Below are 14,597 nucleotides of genomic sequence, written 5' to 3' on the forward strand. Positions count from 1 at the left end.
GTACGTAAGTTTCGTCCGCTTGTCAATGAGTGAAATCGCATAGCGATGCGATATCGTCAAAATTAAGCCCCTGTCAGCGCGGATGAATATGATATTTTCTCTTTGTGATTGTCCTCCCGTGCGATGAAAAATATGTCATCGTAATGCATAGGACTTTCGCGAGCTACCGAAGTCATTTTCGTGCCCCAAATTCCATGAAATCTTCCAAAAATAACCATGAAAGTGTCGGTAAGTCAAAAGTGTCGTGAGTTGCTCTCAATTCTTACCTTATTTAGTTGTATTTCTTGCAAAATGGGTCTCGAAGTGTTCTGGATTTTCCGTTGATTGTGAAACTTGAATTGATTTCCTTTCTGTGTCTTGCAGTTAAATTGCAGCGCGGGAATCGCAAAGGCTGTGGAAGCCCTTCTCAGTGAGGTTTACAAGCTGAGCTGCCCTTGAATTTGGTCGAATTTCGAGCCATTTTAATCGCGCGCACGGGATGATTAATTAACATAACAATTAGCAGATTAGAGATCAAGATTACGTCACGTACGTGCGTACGTGTGATACACAGAAATGAAATAGAACTTGAATCACACGGAATCACAGTCAAGAAATGCTTTGTTTTCTTTGTTTGCTAAATGATTTCCTGAATTTAAAATCATGAATAAACACCAGAGTAATGACATGAAGGAGATAATCATGGTCATATGAGGAATAACTAAATATTTTCTGAAAACGAGTGAATATGATGGGGCAATAATGTGCATGCACTGGAAAATGAACATTCACCTCACTGTCAGTGCCGTGGTGTCAGTCACTCAGACACAGTGCTTTACTGCCTTTTACTGGCATTTTCTTTGCACTGCCGCCGCCACTGGTTTTCTTTTGCCAACTAGATTAAAACTCATTTATATATTAATATGTTTATTGCAATTTTTGAATAAATGGTAATACAAGTGGAAAAAAAATGAAGATAAAAATAATTTGGACTAAAATATGCCATCACCCCCCCCCCCCCCCCCCTCTAAAAAATACACACTATCTTGAATGACTCGTTTATTTAATTTGCATTGAAAAAATAAATAATTGTATTTATGCACTTTTTTATTTCTCATTCTTTCTGCCAGAATATCAGATGCCATCATGAATAACCTCACCTCCAGATTGAACTCCTAAACATCTTGACAATGACTATCTACTGAGATATCTTGCCTTCTTGAGATTGGAAGTTTTAAGTTCAAGTCAGAGTGACCTAAGGCCCTACTAACAAGAAGAATCCAGATTTACATAAAAACAAATCCCACGAAAGATACAAACTGATTTTACTCTTAATGTGTAGTGTGTATGTGAGACTCTGTGTTTGTGTTTATTTTGAGGAGGACCTCCTGTCTCTGTTTTTATTATTTTATTGACTGAATGAATGATCAATACCTAAAAGTGAGAACTGATTTTTGAGGAGAGTACATTAGTGTATGGTTTTGAGTGAATTTGATTTCAGTAACTGTTTTTCTTTATTATTTTTCTCATAATTATTATTTTGCCTTTTATTTTCTATTTTCAGTTATATATTGTCAGTTACATTAAGTTGAAATTCCAAATTTGATCAAAGTGTTCAATTCTTGGGGATAGAATTTTATCAGGTAATAAAACTGAGTTTGATAAATCTAAAAAAGGACACTGAAAAAATATGAACACTTGGAGATGCTCACTAAGAAGAGGAAAAAACATGAAAGGAAATGGAACTTAAGTGGATGTTATAGCATGCCTTTCGCAGATCTCCAAGCACCAGGAATCATAGGCGGCGGAAGTGGGGGGGGGAAGTATCCCCCTAAATTTGAAGTGGGGAGGGGACGATTCCATCCCCCTCAATTTTTTGTTGATAACCTTATTTTTTAATTTTTTTTGGCTTGTCAATTTTCAATTTTGTTTCCTGTGTCCCCCCCCAAGATATTATTTGGTCACTATCTTTTTTTTTTGGGGGGGGGTCAAAAGATTTTGGCGGTTCCCCCCTAAAATTTTTGGCTTCCCCCACCAATGCCAGGAATGTTGATGTTCAACTGAGAGTTGCTGAAGTGGAATCTCCGTTTGTCTGTGAACTTGTTATAGAGAATGATTATTCCAGGACAAGTTAGATGATATTACCCAGCTCATAGCATACATCCCAACAATGGAATGGAGGCAATATACCCCTGTAATACATGAAGTATCATATTATCTTTAGGTTGGTTTGGAAAGTAAGTCCTCTAGTCAATATTAATGTCTGCCCAACAAAATGGTACTATCTGGCAATTTGGTGGTTCAATCACAAGCAGAAAAAGTTTAGTAAATTGACACTAGTAAGACAATTAAACAAATATAATACAACCAAACTGTCTGACCCCTTACTTGACTACTGACTTAAATAATTATTGAAAAATGACAAGGGATGCTTAGGCCCTTTGTAACCATTTCATTGGGCAGACTGAAGCAGATGACTAGAATTCATACTTTCATGAAGATGAAGGAACATCAAAATGATTATTACAATTTAGCAAATATGAATTTATAACACTGTCATGGTTATAAAAAATAATGAATTTCTATCAAGTAAAATGACAATACAATGTAAGACATAACTGCAATAAAGTAATTTCATTTCCAAAAGATATCTTCCATAATTTAATAACCAAATTTCTCAAGATAATATTTCTTCTGCACAAAGTGTATGAAATGCTCAGTATAAATCATGCTGTTTATAAATCTCTAGGAATTTTTTTTTTTTCAAAATGAAAATACATGTAAACTTAATCAAAACCAGGGTGGTGGATCCAGGATTTATCCTGGGGGGGGGGCACATTTTCAGGATGAAAATATGTCAAGCAAAAAAGGGCCTTACGGGGGGGGGGGATTCTTTGATGAAAATTGCGTATTTTCATTACATCTTGACTGTAGCTCTCAAAGGGGGGGGGGTTGAGCTAGATGTGCCCTCCCCCAGATCCACCAGTGATAAAAATCAACATTTATGAAAGATTGCATACCTTATATTCTGAATTGGTAAATTCAATGCATATGTCTACAAAATGAAACTGACATGTTTGGATAAATTGCTTATTTTTGTTTCAAGAAAGAATTCATCAATAACAGCTTAGGGTTATTGAGAAAACATCAAGAAAAAATAATATTCTGATATGCAATAACTATATCTATTTTATATATGCTTTGTTTTCCAAAAATTTAATCCTTGACATGGGGGGCTGGTTTAGTAGTCAAATTCACCCCCCCCCCCCCCCCCCCCCGTTAAGTAAAATGCTTTATCAAAATAAGATTATGCTATCATTTATAAATTACTGCATTTTGGAGCCCATTAAAATTCAAAATGAATCATAGAGGGCAGTGCCACACCTTATTCACTGAAATTAAGGAGGGCATGCACAGCTGAAAAACTATCAGCAGGGGCAATAATTTTCACTGCAATGTTAGATATCCTAAAAAAAAATCCTGAAAACACATAATTAAAATGAAATTAAACTCCCAGGAAGTGTCCCTGTATACTATTACAGCCCTTGACCTGTATATTCTCAAGGGGTTCAATAATTCCTTCTCTTCCCTTGTAGAGTCAGTTCGGGTGCGAATGTGTCTGAAAAAAATAAGTAAAAAAAGGATCATTAGTAAAAATTGTAGATAGAACAGAACATATAATTTTTAAAAAATTTAGCAAGCAAAAACAAAGATTGATCTGGCATTGGAAAATAAAAGGAAATTAATTAACACCGCCCCCCCCCCCCCCCCCCCCCCGCTTCAACATTTTTTTGTTGTTTGCTTCTGCTTGCAACTATAAATTTACCCGATACACCTTTCAAAACTTTTGGCTCCATTATCATGATTATGCCACTGTTAAAGTATTATTTATTTGGAAACCAATGCTAAAACTATAAGGTGAAATGAAATTATATAAAGAAAAAAATATATATTTCACAAAGTATAAAATCATAATGATGTAGGTCATGTTGAAATTAGACCCTGGACTGGACTCAAAATTAGATCAAGTGTAGTGTAGACCAAATGTAAATTAGACAAAGTGTAGACCAAATGGCAATTAGAATTTTTTTAAACCAAATGGGTCAAGCCCATTTGGTATATGTATAAAGACTAAAATATATGTATATAAGTTAAAAAATATAATTAAGTAGCCTAGGTTGTGCTGAAATTAGACCAACTGGACATTTCACAAAATGAGAATTAGACCAAGTGTAGACCAAATGGGTTTAGCCCATTCGGCATTAGACTAAATGAGAAGTGGGCAAATTGCATGTGAACCAAATGAATATACATATTTACAATGTGGAACTGCATGATATAAAGCCAATTTTATGTACCAGTATTTGACAAAGTAAAAAAATATATAATTATGTAGGTTATGCTGAAATTAGACAACTGGACATTTCACTAAATGAGAATTAGACCAAGTGTAGACCAAATGGCAATTTAGTTGACCAAATGGGTTTAGCCCATTTGGCATTAGACAAAATAACAAGTGGGCAAACTGCATGTAGACCAAATGAAAATACACCAGAAAACACATTTCACAAGTTGGGACTGATATAGAGAGCCGTAGCAGACGACGGAGATGGGTACATGATCTGCGTCCGCAAAAAACGCGCACGCATCTATGTACTAACATGAAAAACAGCATATGGGACGATCTGACTAAAAATCGCACATGCGGGGCTATTTGAGAGTCACAGCAGAGGACGGCTAGCAGACGCCGACGGGCGCGCGCATTTAGCGAGCACATCGTGATCGTTTAAACTATCGATAGTAAGGACAGTGCATTAACAGGGACCCGCGATGTCTATGACTTTTTCGACCCATGTTGGTGCTATGAAATTGCTCTTTTTAGCTGTTTAAATGAATTTTACGTAAGTTTTAAGTGGTTTCACATGACAAATTAGATAATAAGAAATTTTTTGATATCATTCTTGGGGACAACAAACACATTTTGAAATTCTTGTTGTCCTGCCTATTTATGGCAAGAAAAATTGATAAAACACTTTAGCTTCCGCGAGTTATAATCATTTTAATTTCCTCCATTGTATACCTCTTTTGTGCGTTCACAATCACTTTTGAAAACAAGGTTCAAAATCGCAATATAGTCAACCGAATTGGAGGTACTAGAGACAAGAGAAACGGCTCCTTTTCATTTTGATTTATGAAACACTATAAGCTGCATTTACCGCCCCCTCCAAAATGAAATCCTGGCTACGCGCCGTTGCGTGTGACTGAATTATGAATAAAGCGCTGATGCATGAAGAAGTGAACGGTGGTTCCCAATATCACAATAATGCTGAAATTTTCGGCTGCTAACTAGTCACTCTTCGGATTTTTCGACGACATGTTGAGAACAAAAGATTAAATTTTAATTACAAGCAAAATTACAACAAACAAAATATCAAATAGGTGGGGCCACGAATGAAATTCGGACAAAATTGACTGCAAATTGAATGAAAATGAAACGTTTTAGGACAGGAAATATGCATTTAAACAAATCTCCCATTGGAGCTTTTGCCTTAAATTCAAATAAAGTGTACAATTCGGATGCTATACTTACGAAACTGTCAGCAAGTTTCTTCAATGCTGCTGCCATCTAAGTTCTAACTGTTAGACTGTCCAAAACTATTTCGAGCTCCAGCTAGGAGGACTGAACGTGATGTCACACGTGTGCTCGCGCGCCAAAACGGGAAATCCCCAAATGCAATGAGAATAGCAATGCCATGGGCTGTGCATATGCTGAGCAGCTGATCCGATGGGGAGTGATGGCCCCTTTTGCGCGGGGCGTTGACGAAAGCTCAGAAGGGGTCGTGTATCTCAGTCCCCCTCCCCCTAGCCCTCCTCTTCCTATCTCTTATTGATCTATGCTGATAAGTAATGAGCCAAAAAAAAATCGAGGGCCAGGCATAACGCAATAGGCCAACTTTATTAAAAAAAAAAAAAACTGCGAGCGAGCGAGCAAAATTTTGACCTCCTCTACAGAAAAGAAATATTTATATCAGATTCATCACTCTTTTTTTATGGTTCCTATGTGCCCCACATCTACACACCAGCAGGGGTAGTCTTATAGCTTAAGACTACATTTTTATGTAGGCCTACATAATTTTTTTTTCAAAGAAAACAAACGTGAATATTTTTATAATATTTATGATGGCGAAAAAAGTCAAATTGACTGGTTTCCAAATAAAAAGAAGACCCACCTACAAGTTATCTTTATTTCTACAACGATCCTAAGAACTTTTTACATGTACGAGATCAATGCGAGTGCGAAGTGCGAGAGATGTTTATTTTTATTGACCTGAAAATGAGACATTCTAATAATTTTTTGTCGGTTTTCAGGGTTATTACTCTTTTAAGCACTCTTTTAAATTTAAATTATAATTTCTTCTATATGTTCTCCATTTGCTTTAAATCATAAATCGGGATAACTGATTAAAAATGAAGCGACATTCGAAATGATAGTAAAATAAACTGGGCACGCACACCCCAAGCACTAAGTTGGATCATTACTCTTTCATACACTCTTTAAATTTTATCATTTCTTTTATGTGCTCATTTTGCTTTACAAAATAAACTCGGGATAACCAACAAAAATGAAGTGACATTCAAAAATGTAGTAAAATAAACGAGGCACGCACACCCCAAGCACTAGGTTGTGGGGAGGGGTACATTTAAAAAAGATGATATAATCATGTTTATTAAAAAAACATTAACATGTTATTACATTTAGTCATCCTGGATTTTGTTTTCAATTTCTCGACCTATCTACTTGTAATGATATCTGGAAGGAATGGTTTCATTCAATAACAATATACATAAGTAAATTCAGAGAGATGATGGTGATACTATTACTACTTCTACTACTACTACTACTACTACTACTACTACTACTACTACTACTACTACTACTACTACTACTACTACTGTTACTACTACTACTAATACTGCTGCTGCTATTACTGCTACTACTACTGCTACTACTACTACTACTACTACTACTACTACTACTACTAATATCAATATCAATATTGGTATAATGATCATAATTGTCATATGATTCATTACATTAAAATATCGTCGGCCTTATGCCAAAAGGGCCTTAACCCGATTTTAGGGTTCTGAATATTTTATGATAAATCATTATGAAAAATACGAGACATTTGACTTCCTCCTGCTCGTACGCACGGGCGTCCGTCGATATAACACATAATATTTTTATGAAAATATGCACCTTTTTTCTTAAAAGTTGATGGAGAGGGGGAAAAATTAATCGTATCAAGTCGGGGTATTCAGTAATGAGTACAGGAGAAACTATATTTCACTGATTTTTATGATTCATCCCATTTGATTAACTCATCTATTCGTGTTTTGGGGCTAATCTTTCCCTTACGCATTGCTTTTTGGCAGAAGTTCTATGGAAAATGCACCTTTTTTCACACAAACTTTGAGACACTCTGTATTCATTCCCCCCATTGCTCGAGAATGAATGGGCAGTTAACGACGGGGTTAAAGATTTATTGAAGAATGGAATGTATATTTCATGAAAATGAAAGCCATTTCCCCATTGGATGTTATCTTCAATACGTGTTTTTTAGATGAAGTCAGTTATCGAATAGGCTCTCCTGGCATTTGAGGTCTCTATCGGTGACGTCACTCAGGATCGTCATGCCTGGACCATCGGCCAGGCAGGGGTCGCAATGGTATATGATTTATGCATAATGCACTCGATATATACAATAATCTTGTCCTCCCGTTCAAATGAATGTGAAACTCATATAATTTCCATCAGAGCATTCAACAGGAGTACTGTAGTACACATTTCTTTGTTATAAGTGAATTAAAGTCCCTCCAGTGAGTTTGCCTCACCCCTATTGTGAAAATGTATCACCCCTAAGTTGTAACACAGTCAGCTGTTTGCACTCAGGGTCACTCCGTGACCTGTGTGTGCGTTCAAGAGTTGTACACGATTTTCTGTCTCATTTAGGCAGAAATCTTTCATAATGTTAACACATTTCATGTAAAACTTAATAACTTAACACGTTTATCGAAATTGGCTTCAAAAGCAAAAAAAACGACCACAAACTTTTGATTATTAGAGAGGCCAAAACCTTTAAACGCCATTATCTCGGAATGGCCAAAAGCAGTTAAGGCCCTTTTGGCATAAGGCCGACGATATGATGTTCGACCATAAATTATTGGGGGACGATTACACGAGCCAGCCCACCTGAAATATTGAGGGATATACAGCCCCCCCCCCACGATCGACACCCATATATGTCTTATATCTCAACTTTCAACCATTTTTCAATTAGTCAACATGAGGACGAATTAGGTCTGTCATCACTTTCCATAGAGTATCATAATTATTATTACCATCATCATTATCATCATTATAGTCATAAACATTATCACCCATAATCATCATTTGATAGAATGTTATCTCACATCATTCATAGATGCGGATTTCTTGGATCTTAATCTCTTCTTTGATTTTTTTTTCTTTTATTATTTGTTGGCGGATCGGAAGCATCACAATTTCTAAGGGGGTTGAATGAATATTGTCACTCATATTATTCCCAATCGGAAGCTAAAAGCTTATTTTTTTCTTTAGAGGAGTACAGTCCCCACTAAATTCTGAAGTTTTAAGGACATTTAAACTTTTTTTCTTACAAACAAAATTAGATATCTAATAAGGCCTTAATTAATGATGCGAAGCGCGAGCTGAATTTTTTTAAATATATTTTGACCTGAAAAAATTGAAAGTTTATAAGCCTATTTATGGTGTATTATTTCATAATTTATTCAATTACTTAACTATCATATTGCCATCCGAGGGCGCCGGAAGCGGGGGGGGGGGCAGGGGGGCACTTGCCCCCCAATAAAATTTTGAGGGGCAAAACGAGATTTTGCCCCCCCCCCATGTGCCCCCCTGAAAGTTGAAAAAATTATAAATTATCTAAGGACAAAAGTAAACGATGAAGACACTTTTCTGCCTAAAAATTGTCATTTCCATTTTCAAAAATGATTTTTTTTTGCCCCTGACGGGGCAATTACATTTATCATAGTAAGCCTCGCGTCTTTTGACGAACAGTTCCTCTGTGAAACATACCTTTGATAAGCCCCTTTTCCATCTTATTACAGTGTGATAACGTTTAACCTTTTAATGAATACATTTCAGACTAAAACCGAATGGCAAGGTAATTTTTTACTATCTAAACCTACAAATTTTGATAGAGATGGATATCTTCTTAGATAAATGATTTGATTTTATTTATTTTCGATCCAAAAAGTGAAAAAAAAATCAAGCACGTTTTGAAATAAAGAGATGGCTGTGTATTTATGCAAAGCGCGAGCGATTTTTTTATTTTTATACTATGACCTGAAAGTTTTCTTTTTTCCAATTATTCCCCTCCCTTCCATCATTCAACTTTCTTCCTGGTCCTGTCTTTCTTCTTATTTTTCTCCTCACCTTCCGCCGCTTCGCCCCCTTGATCTACCTATGATGACCCCTTCCACGGCAGGAATTTTGTGTAAATAGGAATATAAAAGTCTCGTTAATAGTGTTTAAAACAAATTTTTGGGGATTAAACATAGTTAAAGTTCACTGTGAAGGATTAATCATAACTCATGAAAACTATTCTTTATACTGAGTACGCGAACAATGAAAATATTCTTATATTCCAAGTAAATTTGGAATAAAGGGAAAGTGAATTGGCTTAACAAAGGTATGATTTTACTGGGTATGGAACATTCTCGTCTAACCGTCTATGCACTAAATTTACTTATAAGTATCCAGAGGCGATTTTCGTTTTTCGTCATTTTTATTAGTTATGAAATTGACAATGGCCATCCATGTCATCAATGTCATCACTCTTTGGCTGGCATATAGGGCTAGATGCGAGTTCGAGAATAGTTGGGCCGGTATGCCTTTTCTTTTCCTAACCAAGTTCTTAACAAAAACTATCTGTTTATATATATTTCGAAATTCGAGGATACATGTGTATAATTTCGATTTTGAATTATGTATTTTTTCCATTATAAAAGAGCACAAATAGTTGGGGGACATTTGATATCATGTCCCCCTTTCCAAAATGGTAGGGGGACGCGTCCCCCTGTCCCCCTGGGATTTCCGCCCATGGTGATGGGGGAGCTTTTGCATTTTCTAGAATAGAAATTGAAGGATTTCGTGCACACTCTGGGTGAATTTTGCCCTCTCGATCGGCGGCCCCCGGCTGCGTACGGTCATGTTTGTCATCTTAAAGTCTTTAAAAGGCCTATATTACATTGGTTTGAAACAATTTCGTTTGCAATAAGGCTCGTAATTTGCTGGAACTGCGACCCTGATCATGAAGAAACACCTGTCTGGGTCAGAAGGGAGGAAACAGAAGGAGCAAAAAGAACTCCAAGACTGTTTAATTCTCAAGAAATTATTTTTGAATGCTCTTAGAAACGTAACTTTAACACTCGATTTTTACACAAAGTCCTTACCGCGGGGGGTCCCATACCCTCTCCCGCTCGATCGCTTCGGTATCTCACGCTGTCAAAAATATTGTGCCCCCTTCGGGATTTTGCCCCCCCCCCCTCTGAAAGTTTTCCGGCGCGCCTGTTGCCATCTCTCTCTCTTTGTATCTCTCTATGTGTCTATATTTAATTATTTCTAGTGATTCATTTATTATCAATGCCTATTTAAAGGTCAAGTCCACCTCAGAAAAATGTTTATTTGAATCAATAGAAAAAATCAGACAAGCACAATGCTGAAAATTTCATCAAAATCGGATGTAAAATAAGAAAGTTATGACATTTCAAAGTTTCGCTTATTTTCAACAAAATAGTTATATGAACGAGCCAGTTACATCCAAATGAGAGAGTCAATGATGTCACTCACTCACTATTTCTTTTGTGTTTTATTGTTTGAATTATACAATATTTCAATTTTTACGAATTTGACAAGTACATCCTTGCCTGAAGCACAAAATTTTAAAATAATGGAATTCCACGTGTTTAGGGAGGAATGAAACTTCATTTTACATCACAATGACGAGAAAATCAAAATATTTCATATTTCATATGATAAAATACAAAAGAAATAGTGAGTGAGTGATGTCATCAACTCTCTCATTTTGGATGTAACTGGCTGTTCATATAACTATTTTGTTGAAATTAAGCGAAACTTTAAAATGCCATAACTTTCTTATTTTACATCCGATTTTGATGAAATTTTCAGTGTTGTGCTTGTTGAATTTTTCTCTTTTTATTCAAATGAAGTTTTGGTTAGGGTGGACTTGTCCTTTAAATTAAGACTTCAAATTATTTCATGCCTTTAATTATTTTCTCTAAGCGTACACTTTACAGATCTTATGTCCATATTATTTGCTCAGATTTGTTTAGAGAATTTCCCTAAAATATATTTTCATCGCGCTTAAGATCATGATCAGGGGAGACAAAGTCTGATGATCAGAGTTTCAGAGCCTTCCCTGGCCTTCAAAAGAAAATGTGGGTAAATCACATTTTGCCCCCCCCCCCCAGCTTTAGCAAACCTTTATTGGGCCAATATTGTGCCAATGTCGGCAAATGCTTTTTTTTCCTTGATCTTCAAACTTTATTTGGAGGGGGGGGGGGTGCACGGCCCCTTTAATCACATCACCATCGACTCACCACTGGAATAAAGCCTTTAGTATTTGTAGAGAATTTTTTCATTTTACTTTCAATCTGTTGACAGAAAACTATTTCAGATCAATGTTAAGTTGTTTGTCTTTTAGTTTCATGCAGACATTTCGTTTCATGAATTAAAATTAGAATGTTTAATTCCCATTCCCCAAAATAAAGGAGATAAGCCAGTGCAGTATGGAAGCGGGGGGGGGGGTGCAACTTTATTATTTAGGCCTACCCAAGACTCAGGGCCCTGGGACTATTTTTTTTTAAACAGGGAGTGTTGGTTTAGATTTAAAAAGCAAAAATAAATACATACATAAATAAATAAATAAAAATGTTTACACTTCCAAAATAAATTGATTGACTCACGAGAAATCTGACAAGCAAAGAAGAAAGAAAAAAAAAATCACCACAAAATGAAGGGGACTTTGGTTACATTACTGCGATTTAGCATCATAATTATTTCCAGGGGATGCATGCTGCCTGTAGTGACAAACACACGTAGCACCCCAGCACTTCCACATTGTACTTCCCACGTCCATGCTCAGACTTCATAATAATGTAGATACGCAACAGCAATCAATGTCACATGACAAGTCTCTATTAACCCAGCACGAAAACCGAGTTGATCACCACGATAAATTTCATTTTAAATTAAGTCATACCAATATCCTTGTCATGATTGATGCATAGCATACAAAAACCATCTTCTTTTGTTACGAAGAGTGGCAAGAGTAGCCCAATCGAGTAATAAATACATCCATCAAGTGTGTGGTTGTCATGGTAATGCCTTCCTCTATTATTGTTCTTTATACTAGGGGTTTGAGTGTTCTCAGTCATGTCAGTCGCAGTAATCCCTCAATTAAATATGTTTAATATTGAACATACTGTGAACCTTATTGAGAAGCTTATCAAACCATTGACTGTGATTATGTTGTCATTATGAGTGACCATGGAAGAGTACCCCCCAAACAACTCATATTTTAACAGTGTAGGCAAATGGGAACACTAATCGCGATCCATGTCCTTTCTTGGTTGTTAAGATTCTCTACACACCACTGTAAGGTAATACCACGATTATTCATGTTAAGGCCTACCTGCGTACATGAGCAAGATTATTTTTATTTTTGATCTCAAGTCGAATGAGCCCTACTGATTAAGGATGAATGCTACTGGGAATAACACGTATGTGATACCTTTCCACCATAGAGCGACTGTTGCATCAATATTGATCGCCTTGGCGGTAATAGGAATCTGTGGCAATGGTCTCGTCATCGTATCCGTGATCGTCACCAAGAAACTTCGTACGGTAACCAACATCCTGGTAGTCAACCTCGCATTCGCCGACCTTGCCACTTGTTTGATCCAACCTTTCTTGAGTTTGGGTCTCCTTAGTAACGCAGGACGTTACCCTCTTCATGAAGTAGTTTGCTCCGCTGTTGCAGGAGCCATGTTCACCTGTATATGTTGCAGCGCTTCTACTCTTTTCGCTATTGCTGTTTTACGCTGGTATGTCATTACCAGATCAGTCCATGGGCACCAGGGAATTCATACTCCAAGGAAAATAGTCCTACTAGTGATGATCATCTGGATCTATTCCCTCACCTTTACCGTCTTACCCACTGTACTAGGAGCCAAGGCACTAGGATACTCCAGATACTACAGTTCATGCCTTTTGGTAGATTCTAACCCTTTTTATATCTACAGTCAGGGATCTTCATTAGTGATTGTCTTTATACTAATTGTGTTATTCTACATTCTTATTCTGCGTCATGTCTTGCGACACAATAGGCAGATCCGAAACGTCATTGGCGTTGTTGATGGCGGTCGATCATTTACGACGGATGATTGTCCGAATGCAACGTCTTCTGTATCTCGAGAAGGTCGACCACTAAAGATCAAAGGCATCAATAAAATGGAGATCGAGATCACCAAGAATCTTTTCATCGTGGTCTGTGTCATTGAGATCTGTTTTCTGATACACAGCGTTAACTTAATCATCCCTGGTCAAAGCATAGCCACACTTTACAGCTACATGATCTTGTTGACGAATAGCGTTGTCAATCCCATTATCTATGGTCTGAAACATCCTAATTTTCAAGAGGCCTTTAAGAGCATCCTTTGCCGCCGACAACTGGAGCATGACGTCAAGACCTGATTGGTCGAATGGATGTATACTACAACCATTCACGCCTGCGAGACCGACTCCAGACCCGACCAAAATGTATTATAAGTTGTTCTAATCACGTACTTTAACCCTAAATAGACTGGGCTATTTCGATGCCTAAGAAGACTGGGGGGGGGGGCCTGATTCAGCCCCCCCTTTATAATCTCGGCCGTCGATGGCGCGATCGCGACGAAAATTGGCACACGCATTACCCATGGCATTATCTACAAAACTATAACATCAAATTCTGCAAAAAATCTCAAGTCTCATTGATTATGCTAATTTATGCGTAAAATCATAAGTTTGCTCTAATTAATAAAATAATGCCCCTGAAATGCTAATTTTTGTTTCACATACACTAGATAGGCATCTGATCAAATTTATTTTAAAAAATTTCAACATCACATTTATTTTCTTATGTATTCTATTGTTTTCTAAATTTCTTATGTATTTCTCTGTTTTTCGACTTTTTGTTTTTTATTGTTTTTTCAATGGAAATTGTTGGGGACATTATTTTGAAAGTAAAAAAAATAAAATCAATGTATTTTTTAGCAGTAAAAGGAAAAATAATAATACATTTATGAATTTTGGCTAAAAACGCTATTTGCATTGGATTTGTACACAAATTCACGTTTTTGAGTAATTTTGGGTCTGCATGCACTTACGAAATGTTGCCTAATTTCGGAATCGCATACCCGGGGGTCACAATTTTGGTCTCAAAAGTTGCGCGAGACTTGAAAGTAAAAAGTCAGCGAGCGACGCGTTCAAA

The 14,597-nt window shown here is 36.7% G+C and overlaps 2 protein-coding genes across 2 annotated transcripts in view; one reads left to right on the forward strand and one right to left on the reverse strand.

Moving 5' to 3' along the window:
* Positions 1 to 5,642, reverse strand: part of LOC121428676 (glomulin-like) — a 39,494-nt gene extending 33,852 nt beyond the window's left edge. The window contains exon 1 of the mRNA XM_041625473.1: positions 5,570 to 5,642. Within this exon, the coding sequence (XP_041481407.1) occupies positions 5,570 to 5,605 (36 nt within the window). The 5' untranslated portion in view covers positions 5,606 to 5,642. The remainder of the gene's footprint in view (positions 1 to 5,569) is intronic.
* Positions 5,643 to 12,823: 7,181 nt separating this feature from the next.
* Positions 12,824 to 13,819, forward strand: LOC121429050 (ocellar opsin-like). The gene has a single exon (XM_041625954.1). It carries the CDS (start codon positions 12,824 to 12,826, stop codon positions 13,817 to 13,819), a length of 996 nt encoding a protein of 331 aa, XP_041481888.1.
* Positions 13,820 to 14,597: the final 778 nt, after the last annotated feature.

The sequence above is a fragment of the Lytechinus variegatus genome, chromosome 15, assembly GCF_018143015.1.
Source record: "Lytechinus variegatus isolate NC3 chromosome 15, Lvar_3.0, whole genome shotgun sequence".
Classification (NCBI taxonomy): Eukaryota; Metazoa; Echinodermata; class Echinoidea; order Temnopleuroida; family Toxopneustidae; genus Lytechinus; species Lytechinus variegatus.